At 39.8% G+C, this 17,986-nt stretch overlaps 1 protein-coding gene across 5 annotated transcripts in view; it reads left to right on the plus strand.

Annotated features, from left to right (window-relative positions):
- Nucleotides 1-17,986, plus strand: part of LDLRAD4 (low density lipoprotein receptor class A domain containing 4) — a 413,383-nt gene that overhangs the window by 200,914 nt on the left and 194,483 nt on the right. For all 5 annotated transcript variants that reach the window (XM_032875832.1, XM_032875833.1, XM_032875825.1 and 2 more), the window contains exon 3: nt 11,749-11,889. Coding sequence is in view for 3 of the 5 variants with exons in the window: in XM_032875825.1 (XP_032731716.1) it covers nt 11,749-11,889 (141 nt within the window). In the remaining 2 variants the exon portion in view is untranslated. The remainder of the gene's footprint in view (nt 1-11,748; nt 11,890-17,986) is intronic.

Consider the following 17,986-nt stretch of genomic DNA (forward strand, 5'->3'; position numbering starts at 1 on the left):
CCTCATTTTCTGTATATATATATGTCCCCAGTGAGGATATTTGCTCAGTTAGAGAAGACTTTCTTCACTCAAAGGGATATGGTAGTTAATTGTGTTTCCTATTGGAATCTGGATGCAGGACGTGTGGGTGGCTCAGTTGGTTAAACATCTGCCTCCAGCTCAGGTCATGGTCCCAGGGTCCTGGGATGGAGCCCCGCATCGGGCTCCCTGCTCAGCGGGGAACCTGCTTCTCCCGCTGCCCCTCCCCCTGTTCGTGCTCTCTCTCTGACAAGTAAATAAATAAATAATATCTTTAAAAAAAGAAAACCTCTAGATGAGATTTTATTTCTGTTCATTGATTTATTTAACATATATTTATTGAATACTTATGATTTACCAGGCCCTATTCCAGACCCTGAGAATTCCTCAGTAAATTGAGGCAAACAGAAGTCCCTACCTGCCTTCATGTAGTTTATATTCTAGTGGGGGGGAAAAGATTATGCATATATTTAAATACAATGTTAGGTGGAAATTGGTTGTGGAGAAACAGAAAATAGGAAGGAGGATGGGAGGGAAGATGGGAGGGAATGTAATGAAGAAAGTATTCCAATTTTATTTCATTTTATTTTTTTATTTTTTCATGTTATTTTTTAAGGATTTTATTTATTTATTTGTCAGAGACTGCATGAGCAGGGGAGCAGCAGGCAGAGGGAGAAGCAGGCTTAGGCAGAGGGAGAAGCAGGGAGCCTCATGCATCATGAGGATGCTCCTCATTCCTGGGATCATGACCTGAGCTGAAGGCAGATGCTTAACCGACTGAGCCACCCAGGCACCCAGGATTCCAATTTTAATCAGAGTAGTCAGAGACTACCCTACAGAGATGTTGTTGACATTTGGGCGAAGGCCTGATGAAAATGAAGGAGTTAGCTAAGCCGATATCCTGGGAAAGTGTGTTGCAGGCAAAGGAACAGCAAGTGTAGGGGAGCCTTGTGTGTTCAGGGGACAGTGAAGAGGCCACTGACCCCAGAGCCAACTAAAGGAAGGAGAGAGAGGTTGGAGAGTCCAGTTATGGAGGGTTGTATAGAGTTCATTGTAAGGACTTTGGATTTCCCTCTGAGTGAAGGCATTTGAGAGGTTTTTTTTTTTTTAAGATTTTATTTATTTTTGCAAGAGAGAAAGAAAGGGAGAAAACAAACATGAGAAAGGGGGAGGGGCAGAGGGAGAAACAGACTCCTTGTTGAGCAGGGCATCCCATGTAGGACTCGATCCGAGGACCCTGGGATCATGACTTGAGGAGAAGGCAGATGCTTAATTGACTGAGCCACCCAGGCATCTTGCACTTGAGAGTTTTGAGCAGAAGAGAGACCTGATCTGGCTTCCATTTCAGCAGGAACATTCTGGCTGCTCTCTTTGAACTAGAATATGATGGGAAGGACCGGGAAAAGATGGGTTACTAGTCAGAAGACTATTGAAGTAACCTGGTTGAGAGAGGATGGCACTGTAGACTAGGGTGACTAGAATGAGATGATGAGAAGGGGCCAGTTTCCAGATGTATCTTGAAGGTGAAGCTAATAGAATTATTTGATTAATTGGGGAAAAGAGTCAAAGATGATTCCAGTGTTTTTGCCTGAGCAACTGGAAGGATGAAATTTTGAGATATAGAATGTTATGAGTGGAGCCAGTTTGTATGGGCAAAGGAGGTATCTGGTTTTGGTCCTGGTAAGTTCAGATGTTTGTTACATTCCACATGGAGATGTTGAGCAGGTGATTGGAGGAATCAAGAGCCTAGGGAGAGGTGGGAACTTCTAGTATCACGGTGGGAGTTATTTGCATGGAGACACCAGACTGCTTGAGATCTCAAGGGAATGGGCTGAGGGTGAGCCTAGGCACCAAAAATGCCCTCCAAATGAGGAGGCTTGGAGAAGCAGTGGTCATTGAGGTAGGAGGACATGTCCTTGGGTGCATGAAGCAGTTGGTTCCAGGTGGTGGGATTGATCACCTCCGTCACAGGCAGTGTGGTAAGATGAGGCCTGAGGTGACCACGTTGGAGCAAACAACATGGAGATCATGGGGGACCTGGAATGGCAGTTTTGGTGCAATGATGGAGGCCAAAGCCTGACTGGAGTTTGTTTAGGGAAGAATTGCAAATTAGAGGCACTAAGCTACGGGAGCAGGGAAGCAAGGAACAGGACAAAAGCGTTTTTAATTTAAAAATGGGGAAATCTATAGCACATTGGTACAGTTGATGTGAAGGATCCCGTAGGGATGGTGTTGATAATCAGTATGTATAAAATATCCAGAATTCAGAGATTTTTATTTATTTATTTTTAAGATTTTATTTATTTATTTATTTGACGGATAGAGATCACAAGTAGGCAGAGAGGCAAGCAGAGAGAGAGAGAGAGGAGGAAGCAGGCTCCCTGTTGAGCAGAGAGCCCGATGAGGGGCTTGATCCCAGGACTCCGAGATCATGACCCGAGCCGAAGGCAGAGGCTTTAACCCACTGAGCCACCCAGGCACCCCAAGAATTGAGAGATTTTTAAAGATCACCTGTCATTTGGATAATTAAGACCAGGCAACGGAAGTCCCAAAGGGCTAAAGTGGGATTTCATCCTTTAAGATTTCTGTCTTAAACCATGGATTTTTAAGAACTGAAAGGACTTTTAGAATGTAAGACATTCAGTGGTGAATTTTTTGTTGGGGGATGCCTTTTTCCAGTGAAATCTCAGAGGAAATCCTAACCTATGTGCAGATCCCAGTGGAACTGCCAGGATTCCTTCACTGACCCCACCCCCACCCCATCTCCTGCAGATGATCCTGACGCCTCAAAGGGAACACCTCGGTTATTCAGAGCAGAGGTTCAAAGGCACTGGTTTAAGCCAGACACCTCATTTACCAGCAAGGAATCTAGAGGTTAAGATTCTTGCCTGAGAAGAAACATGATATTTAAGAACTAGAAGAGAAGCCAGTTTTCTGAGTTTCAGGACCATGGACTATTTATGTCTATCCTTGGTCCCTAGGGCCATGATCCTTATCCCAAACAGTGCAGGACTCCTGAATGAATGAATGAATGAATGAAGCAAGCAATGAATGGCTTAGAGAGAAAGAGACTGAGGCCCAGAAGTTGTGATGCCCAAGGATAAATGCCTCCCTTTTGGCCCTGTGGGTCTCCTTTTTGGGGCCCAGGTTGGTGCTGTAGCGTTTATGTTGGTCTTGTGAGTTCGATGTGGCCCTTATAGGCTGTTATACCTCATATGCAGAGGGAAACATCTTTTAGTGGGCCACTTAAAAACTCTTGTTGAGTTTTGCGGTTTAGGCTGCTCACTCCGTGGAGCAAAGGAATAAAAAAACCACTATCTGAGGTTAGTCTTGGTGAGTATATATTAAATGCTCAATTCTGTCCAATCACCATGACATTCAAATACATTTATTTAAAGACTATGGATTGAGAGCCTTTAACAGTCCTCAGCGAGGCAGACAAGGTTCTTCATGACTGGATACCTGCTCCCTACCTCCCCTGCCTTATTTTTACATACAGTGACAACCTGTTAAAATGAAAGTTGAACACCCCAGGAACCAAACCCCCACCCTTCTGTACCTTGATCAGCATGCTGGTTTTATGAGCATTCTTTTTTTTCCCCTCTTTGTATAAATCCATTGACCTGGATATTTCTCTCTCTCTCTCTCTCTCTCTCTCTCTCTCTCTCACACACACACACACACACGCACACTCTTAAACACACTGTACTGCTCTAAAATAGTCTTTAAAATGTCGGAGTGTATCAGTCCATGTGCTTAATATTCTTTAATGCCTCAGGTCTCATAGTGAAGCAGGTTTCTGTCCAGAGGCCTGGCTCTCTCCTCTCCTCTCTCCTCTCCTCTCCTCTCCTCTCCTTTTTCCTTTCCTCTCCTCTCTTTTTCCCTCTCCTCTCCTTTCTTCCCCTCCCTTCCTCTCCCCTCTCCTCTCCTCTCCTCTCCTCTCCTCTCCTTTCCTTTCTTTTCCTTTCCTTTCCTTTTTCCTCTCCTCTCCTTTTGTCTCCTCTCCTCTCCTTTTTCCTTTCCTCTCCTTTGTCCTTTCCTTTCCTTTCTCCTCTCCCCTCCCCTCTCCTCTCCTTCACAGGCCTGGCTTGACCTCAAGGCCTACCTCTTTTGCTTGCCACTCCCCTCAAGCAGTTCCTTCCTCTCAGGCAGTTACTTGGGCAGGTACAATCTACTGGTATCCCTTCTGCTACTACTGGTCCACCCATGATAGGTGGTCAGTTATGTATTTAATGAAATGAAATGTAACTGAAATAGTGTTTATCCTTATGAGGCTGGAGCTGTCTGTCTGGATTTCTGTTTGGATGTCATGGGGAATTCAGTATTTCATTAGTGTCTTTAAAGTTAGGATTGTGATAGATTTAGAATCCTGTAAACATTTGGTGTTCACAGATTTCTCCCCTTAAAAGAGGATTTGAACTTTTCTTGATGATAAAATCATACTTAAAATTGTCAAGGAACTTATAAATTACTTAGCACCCCTAGTGCCCAGAGGTGGACGCTGTTTGTATTTTGAACTTTCAAACTGTTTTCCCACGTGCATTGCATATATTGATAAATACTTTGTTCCTCAAAGTGTTTTAAGGTAGTTTTTACCTGCTTGGTTTTAGTACTATGCTAAGAAGTTAGTCAGAATACCTCCTCACGTTTTATATACAGAAAAACACAGAAACTAATTCATTCATTAATTGGTTTTAAACACAAAAAAGAAATAGTGCCATTTGCCAATTCAAATCCTAAAGACTTTTACTGGCTTTTAAAATGCCTTATGGTGTTTTGATGAAAGTTAGGCAATATTTAAAGCTGCTCTAAAAGGTAATTGTAGGACTAGAAGTCTAAAGCCTGAAAATACGTTGGACTTTCAAGAGTACATTTTTCACTTATGGTTCTCAGATAATTTCAGACACATTAAAAAAATCTTTTCAGCACCATAGTGGGAGTCATAAGCCATATCATAAAATGGATTGAGTTTAAAAATTTTTATTATTATCTTTGATGGGAGGCTCTTCTATGTTAATCTTATTATATGGGCAAATATCCTTTTATCATGTCATATTCATCTTTTTGAAGGACAACCATAGTTTTAGTAGCATCGCTTAAGATATGACTTTTATTAAATGCTTGTGGGTAACTTAATTCATTACACAGAATATAAACCTTCTAATTGAATTCCCCTTTGTTCCAAATTTATAACCAGGAGAGTCAGCTCTGTCTTTGAGGGAGGGAAGAGGATCATTAGTAACACAGTGTCTTTACATTTGACTTTAGGCATGCTGTGTAGATCACTGTGTGATATTAGGTGAGGCACACGCAACTTCTGCAGATCTCTTCCCTCAGACTTCTAAAGAGATCAGTGTGGCTACTATGTAAGTCTCTTACAGGTTACTCAAAGTGTATTCTTTGCATTAAAAGGTTTTGTAGGAGAAGATGCATATTATCATCCTTAGGCCATTCACATGCTGTCAAAAGCTGACATTTGAGAATAGCCCTAAGGATTAGCTTTTCATTTCTGAAGATTCTCAAAGCCTTATCTTCCTAATTTGCCAAATCAGTACTTTCTGGGACTGTCATTCTGGCTCACTTTGTAGAAACTACTCCAGGATTCTAACTTCACTGAAAGCTGATAAAGGAAATAACCATCTGGAAAGCCTTCTTCCCTTTTTTGACAAAATTGGTTATCTAAGATAACTTCCATACTGTTGTATAGCACCCCTTAATAAAAATGGTGACAGACCCTTTTAAGTCTTAGAAGCAGGAGAAAGTCTGTTTCTGATTAACTGAAATGCCTACCACTCTTGGCTAGCAAGGGCTGGCCACCATGCCTCTGGTTTTGTTGTCTCTGTAGCAGCTCGTTTCCTTGGAATTCAGTATAATGACTAATTTCTAGAGCTTTCTTAAGTCAAAAAGTTTTTCTCATTCCCCTTGCATTTTTTGGTTTATGTTTTTTGTCTTCTACTCATTGTTTTTCATTTTTATTGAACTTTACTTTTATGGTAGGTAATCCTGTACCTTGCTGGGAAGCGGTGATGTGTGTTTAAGTCGATAAAAATATTGTTGTCATCTCTATGCTAGGAAATGTGAAATGATGTTGACTGTGGTAAAATTATTTATACTAATTTTAGAAAACTATTAATTCTTCACCTATAGGTTGCTAACAACTAAGTTTAATCTCTGTTATTCACAATGTAGGTGCATTCAGAAGGCCCCCATTATTGAGAGCAAATTCTAGATTTTAATGTCAGTAATGTTGGAGCCAGAATCACTCTGCTTTCAGGTTTGTGAATGATAGAAGTGTGAACTGAATGAGTCAGTGTTGCTATATGAATTTTAACAGAAATAGCTATCATAGACTACTTTGCCAATTCACAAAAAAGGCTGATTTTACAGCTGTGAGGTAATACTGTATATAGGTCCTTATTTTGTGACTGAGATTATATCTGTGATAACTAAGGCCTTAAAAAAAGAATATAGGAAAGATTGAAAACAACTTTTTTTTGCCTTCTTCCGGCAGTTTTATTGAGATATAATTGACATGTAAGTTTAAGTGTCTAACATGTTAATTTGATACACTTGTGTATTGCAAAATGATGACTGCTATCATATTAGCTAATACCTGGGTCAGATCACCTGTTTACTTCCTTTTTTGTGGTGAGAATGTTTAAGATCTACTCTCTTAGCAACTTTCAAGTACTTTTTGTTGTCTTTTAACTGATAGATTGTTGACTCTACCAAGTTGATTAACTTTCATCTCTGAGATGCAAGTTTGTTCTTCTGGAGTTCAAGGTTGGGTATTTATTGGGGCACCTACGTGGCTCAGTCAGTTAAGCGTCTGCCTTTGGCTCAGGTCATGATCCCAAGGTCCTGTATTTGAGCCCCGCCTCAGGATCCCTGCTCAGCAGGAAGCCTGCTTCTCCCTCTGCCACTCCCCCTGCTTGTGTTCCTTCCCTTGCTGTCTTTCTCTCTGTCAAATAAATAAATAAAAATAAAAATAAAAAAAGATTGGGCATTTATCTTTGAATCCTGTCCAGGTTTAGGTGTAAAATATAAAATTGTTAAGGTCCAGTCCTTAAAATTTTTTCTTTGAATATAGACTCCATGGCCAATGTCTGGCTCAAACTCATGACCCTGAGATCAAGAATTGTATGCTGTACCAACTGAGCCAGCCAGGTGCTCCCCAATTTTTTTTTAATATAGGTTTGTTTTGTTTTGTTTTTCTTTTTGTATGTAAGCTTGGGATTCACAGAATCATTCTGTTCCTTTATCCTCTCTCACACGGTCTACTCCAGATGGTTAATATTGGTTTGTACATAATTAGAATGATATTTAAAGCAAAAAGATTTTCCCCTCAATTTGATGGAAATATTGGGCTTGATGTTCCATTATAAGAAATTCATTTTTTGACTTTGGGTAAGTCAGGAATTCTCTCTGGACTATTTCCTCATCTGTGACATGAGAAGTTGGACCACTGTGTCTCTACGGCCCTCTTAGCATTAGTATTTTATGAAGCTATGACAATTCAAAGTCATAAAATCATCAGAAAGCTTTATGTAGGTATGTAGAAAAACTAAAGAAGACCCTAAATTTGGAGGAAATTCTGTATTGCTTAGAGTATATAAAGTGCTTCTAAAATCTGTTGCTGATTCTGGAAACTTTTTCATAAGAAACAGAGAGTTATTGCAGAAAGAAATGCAATTTTCTTCATTTAAGAATTCCCAACTTTGGGGCATCTGGGTGGCTCAGAGGTTAAGCCTCTGCCTTCAGCTCAGGTCATTGTCCCAGGGTCCTGGGATCGACCCCCAAGTCGGGCTCTCTGCTCAGCAGGGAGCCAGCTTCCCCCCTCTGTCTCTCTGCTTGCCTCTCCACCTACTTGTGATCTCTCTCTCTCTGTCAAATAAATAAATAAAATAAAATAAAAAAGAATTCCCAACTTTAAGGAAGAGGAATTATTTAAGTATTACAGATTTTTAAATTATATCTATAGCTCCTGAAGGAAAAACTAAGTTCCCGAGTTGTTCCTTCTGTAGTCCATTCCAGTATTACACATCAAAATTCATCATGAATTTGTAGCCAAAATATTTCCAATGTTTAAGCAATCTTTGATATCCTTCAACTTAAGGCTTGGCAGAAATACTCAACAAGTATATACAAGGAATACTCAACAAAGAATGGATGAAATATAGTAAGAAAAATTGTTTATTCTTCTATCTTCTTTCTCTCACATGAGTTTTGTTTCATTGAGTTAGTTTTCTGTCTTTAGTGGGTCAAAATGCAGTTTGGAGGTCAAACCTTTGGTCCCAAAGCTTCTGAAATACCCTATTGACAGTACAGAGTTGTAACAACTAGGTTTAATGTCCAAGAATCATCAAAACACCTGCCTATTTTAAGAGAGAAGTTTTTAGTAAATTACCAAATACCGACTAAACATTCCAATAAAAAACTATTAACTAAAAAGGGAGCTTAATATAAATAAGTTATCTAATTCTTAGGAGGCAGTGGTTCTTCATCCTCACTGCCCATCAGAGTCATTCTAAGGATCTTTAGGAACATCCGCTGCCCAGGTTGCACCTTGGACCACTGAGAACAGTTGCCTAGGCTGGGGCTCAGGCATCAGAAATGTTGAAAGATGCCCTGGGGATTCCTGTACACAGTTAAGATTAGAGCCTCTCCTCTAGAGCTCTTCGCTTGTTTCAAATATCACAATAACTTGGTTATTAGAGGACTACTCACTAATGTCTGAACACGCTGGGCTTTTGGATAGTCAAGTATGGTGGAGATGGCCTTGTAAGTCAGGATCTAGTTGAAAGCCTGCCTCTCACTTGATAGAACGAGCACTGGGTATTATATGCAACTGATGAATCACTAAATTCTACCTCTGAAACCAATAATATACTTTATGTTAATTAAGTTGAATTTAAATTAAAAAAAGAAAAAGAAAAAAAAGAAAACCTGCTTCTGTTGATACCATTATGTTACCTTAGATGTTTTACTCTGCAATTTCATTCCACCTTTAGCATTAATCTTTAACACTTAATAACATTATAGCAATTTTCTAGTATTTTCTAAATCACATCCAGAAGTCAATAGATTCAAAATTTCAATCTAGGTGTTTTGATTCAAGTGGCCATGTAATGGAAAGACCTTTAGTTTGATAGTTAGCTAATGACTCACCATTGAGAAGCTTTAGATTTTTTGAATTTGAAATTCTATGGGTTGATGTCGATGTTTGCAATTATCTAAGAAGTAAGAGCTTTCTAAGCAAATCAGCAGCAAAAGCCTTGTTAATGCATCTTGAGTAATGTTAAGCCTACTTAAGAAAATAAACTGTTTTGAGAATCTTGTTACATATGTGGGGATCCTCATTACAAATGAATCCTACACATTCATGAAAGCAGACTCGGAAACTGAGAGGCAGCTCTGGAGAGAGCCTGAGACCAGTGCTCGTAGATCCGCACACCCTTCTGGATTTTGCCATTTATTAGGAGTTTAATTATGGGCAAATTGTTCAATCTCTGAGTCTTAATATCTTCATCTATGCAATGGGAATAATATCTACCTTAATTATTTCACAGAGTCCTTACAAGGCTTAGATTAAATCATTCATTTATTCAACAAATATGTGATTTATTGAGTGCCTTTTACTTGCTAGGCAGCGCTCTAGATGTGAAGGATATAAAGAAGGAAAATATGTCCTTGGAAAGAGAAAATATATTGGTCACTTCTCACATTATTAAAAAAATTCATGTTGTAAGCCCTTTGAAGAGAGCTACTCTTTTATCTCTTGTGTTTGCATGTCTTGATACCTGGCACATAACAGAGAAGGGGCTAAAATATTGATTATATAAGTGAATGAATCACATAATTCATTTCCTTGAAAACATTTTGTTCTCTGGACTGGGTCTTCCTTGAACAAGTTGAAATGAGTAACATGTGGGGGTAGTTTCAAATTCTTGCTGGTTTAAAGTTCCACTTAAACTGGAACGTGGTAGTCTAACCTGAGATCCTTTCAAACCACAGCGATGGTTAATCTTTTAGTTGGAGTTTAATTCAATTGAGATTAGTATTCCCTTTATTCCAGTTACCATTTCAACAGCATCAGCCTATTTTTGGCTAATGTCCTTTTCATGTTTGGTATTAATCTGAACTCTAATATTTCTTTTGGAAAGAAAGATAAATTCTTTTCTTGACATCCCTTTTTTCCATTAAGTTAAAAAAAAAGTCACTTCATAAATGTGATTTCAAACAGCTGGATTTTAATATTTCTACCTTATGGGAAGAGCATTTGGCATTAGCAGTGTTCCCACCACATGGCCTGGACTGCATTTAGCACACAAATTTCTTAACCTGGACGCTCTGGCCAGTGATGAACTTGTAGACGTGCAGTTGGGCTGTGTTCACATGCTATTCTAAACTAGGTCAGGGGGTGGGCTGGTATCTTCTATACTCTTTTAGGAATATGGGAACACATGCAGAACTGTAATATCCCTTTCATACTGGGTCACAGAAATACTTTAAGGATTTAAGTTCCCTGTCTCTTTGCAACAGGTAAAAAGTTTATTCTCTTTGCAGCCCTGTTTGTTGTTAGGATAGCTGGAGGAGGCCTTGGTGTGCTGATGCCCAATCTTTTATTTGAATAATGGAAGTTTGGAGTTGAAAGGACCTTGGGTTTGATCCAGGCCTGCCACCCATATTCTAGACAGACAAAATAGAGGAGAAATGAAGAGGCTGTGATAGGCAGCACCAGCAGGGGTCTGCGATGCTTTTCCTGAGGTTTTGTTTCCTACCCACGGATTTGTATATACTATGTGAGTTTCGCCAGCTTTTGTGGGTGCTCCTAGGAGAAAGCTCACAGAATGCAAGGTGATATGCCATGTAAGATAGACATAGATGTTTATGGGCCCACATGTATATAATTGTGTAATTTCCATTATCCTTTAATGCTTACATTGATAGTAATATGTTAAGTTTGCAAATTTATTTCAAAGTCTTACAAAAGTAAATTCCATTTTCTTTTACTGGTTTGTAGAGATTTCAGGGATTTCGTATTCAGCATGGCCAACAGAGATTTGAGCTGGGCTTCATCGTGTTCTTTTAAGTTACTCACATGGTCCCTGGCATGTGTGCTTCTCAGGTAGCAGAGAGCACCCATTATTTTCCTATGTTTTGCATTATAAAGTCAGTGCTACCCCTGCCTGCTATTAAAATTGGTTTTTCTTAGGCATGAGATGAATGAATGCCAGAGAGGTTAAATATTTTGTTCAGAGCTTCACAACATCCAGTGACAAGTTGGAAATAAAATATACGAGCCTCCTTTTGTTAAGCTTGAGCTCTCAAGTTCTGCTGGACCCCCAGCTGCTGCTTCCAAAGCTCCCCACATTTTTGGAGGCTTGGGAAACTGCCACAGATGCATTCACGCAAAATAAGAACCTTATATCTATGACTTTTGCAGGGCAGGTCATGGAAAGAAAGCACCTGTGTTATTCATTTTCGGATTAGAGACATGGAGTGAGTAATATACTGCAGGCCCCAGAGTTCCCCTGGTTGGGACACCGTCTTGTGTGTTTCATAGGATGAAAGTCCTTACCAAGAGAGCCCTCTCTGAGTTCAGTTTTTTAGTATCTACACATAGACTGATTTCCCAAATTACCATGGCACACAAATAGGGAGGGGGGAAAAATTCAAGAGCATCAAGCTCGCATTGACTACTTTATGCTCTATATTGTATTTTTTCAGAGTGCAAATTCACCTGCACCAGCGGTAAATGCTTGTATCTTGGTTCACTGGTCTGTAACCAACAGAACGACTGTGGGGACAACAGTGATGAAGAAAATTGTCTCCTGGTGACCGAGCACCCACCTCCTGGCATCTTCAACTGTAAGTCCCTCCTACTTACCTTGGTATCGTTAAGTCGGATTCTGTTTTTTGAAATGGTTAGGAGGTGGGGTCATAGGGAAAGGGAAAGGATGTTGATTTTTGGTTAAGAAAAGAGAGTTTCACAAAGGGAATTTTTTTTTTCTTTCAGTATAGAAAGATGGTGTGTCTAAAAGTGGAAAATTAATTCTACTTTCAGAGATGGCCAGTGGTGCTGTGTTTTGGAATAGGCTTTGACTACTTAGAAACACTAACTGGATAACAAACTGAGGGTTTGGAGGGGAAGGGGGTAGGGGTTGGGTGAGCCTGGGGGTGGGTATTAAGGAGGGCACATATTGCATGGAGCACTGGGTGTGGTGCATAAACAATGAATTTTGGAACACACACACAAAAATTAAATAAAGTAAAAAAAAAAAGAAAAAAAATAATATTTTGGGTTAGTATTCATGTCAGTTTTGTAGAAAGTTTTTAGAGTAATTTAAGATAATGATTTTAAAATTTTAAATAAGCAAAGAAAGATATTTGGAGAGTTCATAATTTATCATGTAATTAAAATAAGAAAATAGAAAAATTTATATGGGACTTGAAAAAGGTTCTGATTTTGTGTTTTTCTGTTTGGCACTAGATGGAAAACAAGTTAAGTAAAGTGTTTACATGTGAGAATCCCAAGGCCGAGGCTTTGAGCATTTCTTGAACTTGAAAAGGTGAAATCAGAGTTTGAAGTTCATCGATGTTTTGATCTCATGGTTTTTATGAAGAGAAAGGAGTAAGAAGTCAGCTTTGAAACACTGCTGAACTTCTCTTAGGAAGTGGCTTAATGATGAGTTAAGTGAAGTGGCTTAATGATGAGAATGTCTTTGAAATAACAGGTCCAAAAGGGATGTTTTCTTCTCTTCATGGGGTCCTACTAAAATCATTTGTTGAAATTTGCTTCTTTCCCAAGTTTTACTGCCATTATTTTGAAAAGTTATATTTGTTTTTTTATTTACAGATTTAAAATTTTTGTTATGGCTGTCAGACTGCATAAATACTAATACTGTAATGTGAAATGAGAGGAGATTTTTTTAAAAAGAAATGGTTTTCTCTATTCTTGCTTTATTTTAGTATTGAAAGCAAACTCAAAGTGACCGTACCTAGTGAGATTTAAGCCTTTTATTTATGCTTGCTAAATTCTGGAGTGTAATAGTGCACTAATTCTCATCAAGTTTTTCTGTTGTCAGTTTGTTTTTTCTTATATTGACTGTCCTTAGAGTCCCATCTCTATACTTTGAGAAGACAATTTAAGGTTAAGAGTATACTTTCTTGGTGTTTGGTCCTTGTGTTTCTTGTGGTGATATTTTCAAAGCCCTTGTGCCACATCTTGGTTGTGGAGAGCAGAGTTTCTTTGACTTTCTAGAAACAATAACTGAGTAACTTTACGGTCATCAGTACTGTAATTTGCATAATGCTGTTTGCCTGGACACAGGGTAAGGATCTCCACAGTGAATTGTCCTGCCTACTGCAAGTCTGCCTGTTGGGTTGGGATCCAGGCCACAGCACTCACCTAATAATGGGGCAGCTCTGTGACCTTATCTGAAAGATGGAGCATGAAAATGAGCATTCTAAGGATTAAGTGGGATGGTCATAAAGCACATAGAATCTTGCTGGTACTAAGCACTTGATGTAGGTCAATTAGACTCAAGTCAGTGGGTCATAGAAGAAAAGAACAATGTAAAGGCAATTTTTTGTTTCTCTGGACTTGAGTAATAGCAAACACATTACATGATAAACTGTGGAGAGAGTTTTAAAATCATATGCTACTTTCACTGGATTGGAGAGTTCTGTGTGAAAAGCAGGCAGACCAAACCTTTGGCCCTCTAACCTGGGGCACTTTGGAGACTGTTTCTGTGTATCTTGAAGGTGCTTCCCCTTCACTTCAGGGTAGTTCAGCTGCAGTCCTCTTACTATATGGAACCCTCCCTTCCTTTCCCTTTCCTTCCCTTCCCTTCTTCCCACCTCTCCCTTTTTCAAGAGTAGTACTTTCTGGTTTTTAAAGCCTATTTCCAGGTATCTTTTTCATTCATTTTTAATGATCTGAATGCTTTAATTTTGCTTAAAGCTAGGTGAAGGAGTTACATCTATAAATGTCTCCACGTTGTCCAGGCAGCCACAGAAGTTTATCCTACTAGGAACCTTAAGATCCTGTTGACAAACTGTTAGTCCCTGCTGTTCAGATATAACTAAAACTTGTTGTGTCCTTTTAGCTAAAATGGGAGATTAAGACAAAAACCGGGAGACATAAGAACAAAGTTTAAGACCATGGCTGTGGCTTCAAGTAGACTTGGGTTCAAGTTCCAGCTTAAGGAAGTGACTAAACCCCTTTAAGACTTAGTTTTCTTTTTTGTGTAAGGGGAATAGTTCTCTGCCATATAAGGTTGCTGTGAGAATTTAAGTGAAATGATATACATGAAAAGCATAGTCTATATAATCGCATCATTACTCTTATCATCCTTACTCATTGTGTGGCCATTTCTTGGGGAGGTGGACCACCATGGCTTGTGTCCTCTGTCTCTAATGCCAGAGTCAGTCTTCATATGTAACAGGACTTTGCAGGTATCCAAAGGTGAGTTCATCTTTACAGATTCTAGATGCTTCCTACCGACTTCTCCCTGCTCAGCTGAGGGCAGCTTGCTCTGATCTGGCCAGCATCCCCCTCTGCACTCTTTTCCCCCAGTTCTTCACAGGCACCAGAGGGAAGCTGGGTTCCCTTGTCATATGGGACACCTGCTCTGAGTTTATTGTCACCGGTGTGTTCTTTGTTGTCAGGAGTCTTTGGGAAGAGTTGTAGACTCCTTGCTCTTTGTTGATGCCAGAAGATGATCTAATATTGAGAGAATATATTTTCTTCCCCATACCCTACTGGGCAAGAATGTAGAATTAACAAAGGATATGTTATTTCCTATTAATAGCTGCATAACAAGGGTTAGAGGCTCTCTATTTGAAAGTGGGTTTTAATGGATCTACCAACACATTTCCTCCAGTAGATGGACAGTATGCCCTTCACAGAGTACTAACTCTGATGATGAGGCTCTCCATCCTCTCTGCCTCGAGAACTTCAAGTTCTACAGGAATTCTTACCTATAAAATGTCACATTCCAGAAAAATACATAGCGCTTCCTCCTTGTTCCTATTTAAGAACAAGATTCATTTACTTGACCTGCTTTGTTCCCACCTGTAGGGAACATTCAGTGTTCTGCTATTTGATTGTGCTTACGATAAAGCAAACTGGAATCTTCTGGATTTCCAGAAGAGCTAGACTCCGTTTTTTGCCTGTGTTATTGGCTGTGAGCATGCACCATGGCTAGGATGTTTGGGTCATCTCTGTCTCATTTGATATTTACTAAAATTTACCCTAGATTAAAGTTAGAAAGAAAAAGTTACTGTCATTTGTGAGGTCATGAATGCTAATAATAACGGAGGCAATTACAGTAGCTCTAACTAGCTTTTCCCTTGAAAAAATGTTTTTGCAACCTAAACTGGGTGGGTTTTTTGTTTATCTGTTTCAATTTTAATGAAGAGTCTATTTTATTTGACAGAGAGAGTACACAAGTAGGTAGAGCACCAGGGAGAGGGAGAAGGAGGCTCTCAGATGAGCAGGGAGCCTGATGTGGGGCTCAATCCCAGGATCCTGGGATCATGACCTGAGCCAAAGTCAGATGCTTAACTGACTGAGCCATGCAGGAGCCCCTAAACTGAGTGTTTTTGCCTGCTTTATCTGCTTCACTAACTATGGTTAGGTCATCCATTGACTGAGGTTGGTTTATTTTTCCGTGAGCCTCAAAGGGTTTACATAGATGTGGAGGACTAGGCTGGTGTTGGTTGTCTCACAAGGAAAGAATTTTCCTGGATGCACTTTTTTTAATAGAAGAGGAAAAATGTTGTCAGCCTAAATTGCCAGTTTTTTCTCATGTCTTTTCTCTTGGCTGCTCCATCAAAATATTGTACTCCTGAGCACTAAAGATACAAATTATACAAATAAAATGATTTATTGTATAGAAAAATAAAATTATTTTTATACAAATTATTATATTTACAAAAAAATTATTCTGTGCCTTCTTTGATCATTGTACCAGGAATTGTGTGGGATGAAGAAAAAAATAGATCCTGTGACCGCAGTGTTGATGGTCAAGTTGGGGAACTGGAAGATAAATACAAGCATAGGGTAGTGAGAGCTAAGCAGTTCTAGTATTTTGTGGTTCAGTAGGTTAGAGAGAATTATTTTGGTTGGACGAGTAGTCATGGTGACTTTCTGGAGGAGGTGTGCAGGGAGGCATGGAGAGGGACAGAGTGTCAGGGCCAAGGATAGCACGATTGTGGGAAGAAGGATGGGGTAGCAGGTCGCCTGAGATAGGGTGGGAAAGGTGGGTTGGGCCCATAGAGAAAAGCCAATAAGTCATGCTACACTTTCTGTCCATCTCTGAAAAGCATTGAGCTGCCTGTGGGTCTGCTGTGCGTGTGTGGGGGAGAGCTGCACAGCTCACCTGTCGCCCTGGGTTTTGCTTGCATTGCTGCTCCCAGACTTTCAGTGAACCCTGCCTCACCATTCCTACCAGGCTGAGTGTTTCCTGTTACATGACATTTTCAAAGCCCCTGTGCCACATCTTTGTCAGGGAAAGCGCAGAGTTCCTTTGACTTCCCAGAAGCAATCATTGAGTAGCCTTGAGAAGAGCCATGTCCTTTGGGAAGGTTGGCAAGAACAACCCTTCCTTAAGCAATCACAGCTAAAGAATTCATGCCGCTAGACCTTAAGAGTAAGCCCAAAGTTGAAACGAAGCCAGCAGTTAATCAGAACAACTTTCACTTTCAGCATCAGTGGAATTTCCAATTAACTGAGGGGATCTGATTCAGGGAAATCGGGGAGTGGAGGAGCTCCCATCTCAACGGGAGGGAGAAGTTGCTTCTTTCTCCATAGGTGGTCCCATAAAACTCAATCTCAAAATCCAATGAACTAAAGCTAATAAAGTGTACCCAATTAAGCCAGGATTTTAACTTCAGGACTTTTGAAGAAGGACATTTTTTTTGGCCCAAGGCCATTTAGGGTAGTGACAACCAAATAAAATAAAATTTAACATATTAAAACCTGAGTTGAGTGTCTTTCTTCCCAAACCAGTTCTTCTCACAGTCCTCTCTCCACCCCTGCCCCCACACTGAAAGGGACTTGCACCTAGGCTCAAGTCACCTTTAGGCACTGAGCTATACTACCCTGTGCTTCGCCTTCCTGTCTTCTGCCAGCTCTCTCCACCTTGCAAGTATGTTTGTTTGTTTGTTCATTCATTCATTCAGTTTTCTTAAGATAGAATTGACATATGGCACTGTGTAAATTGAAGGTATATAGCATAAGGATCCGACTTACGTATATTATGAAGTGATTACCACAGTTTTTTATATTTGGGACCAGGCTCATAACCATGGGGAAAACATACTCACAACCAGGCTTCACAAAGACCGGACCTTTTTTTTTTTTTTCTTTTTACTGAAATCATTTTGGTAAACATTAACAGCCACTACTGTCAACTATCCCGTCAGAGTTCATATTTCTTCAGTTGTCTCATAAATGTGTATGTTGTTTTATTCTGTTTGCAGTTTATTTGAACCAGGATCCAAAGAGGCTCCAAGTATTTCTCCAAGAGGGATTGATATGCCCTTCAAGAATTTTTTACTCTATAGTATACCCCCTAACTTCTTGTAATTTTTGGTAGAAGGGTCTGGGTTCTGTCTTCTGTAGGGTTTCCATACTCAGGCTTTTGCTGACTGCTTTCTCTTGAAGTCACTACATGTGCTCCTCTAGCCCCTCTAATCCCTGTCAGTTGGTAGTTACATCTAGAGTTTGAGGAGATTTACATTTGAATATTGTGTGTATGAAGTGGCTTCACCAGCACCATTTTCTTCCTTCCCAGAGGCCCATTAGTCATGAGGGGTTGCAAAATGGTCATAACCTAATTCTGTCATGTTTTTTCTCCATTTACTAGTAGGGAATGCTTCTATAAAGTGAAACTCCCCATTAACTATGTGATTACCATATCATATAGGATCAGTTTTCTTTATAATGAGAAAGTTCCCT

This window comes from Lontra canadensis, unplaced genomic scaffold (genome assembly GCF_010015895.1).
Source record: "Lontra canadensis isolate GAN:19392208 unplaced genomic scaffold, GSC_riverotter_1.0 scaffold57, whole genome shotgun sequence".
Classification (NCBI taxonomy): Eukaryota; Metazoa; Chordata; class Mammalia; order Carnivora; family Mustelidae; genus Lontra; species Lontra canadensis.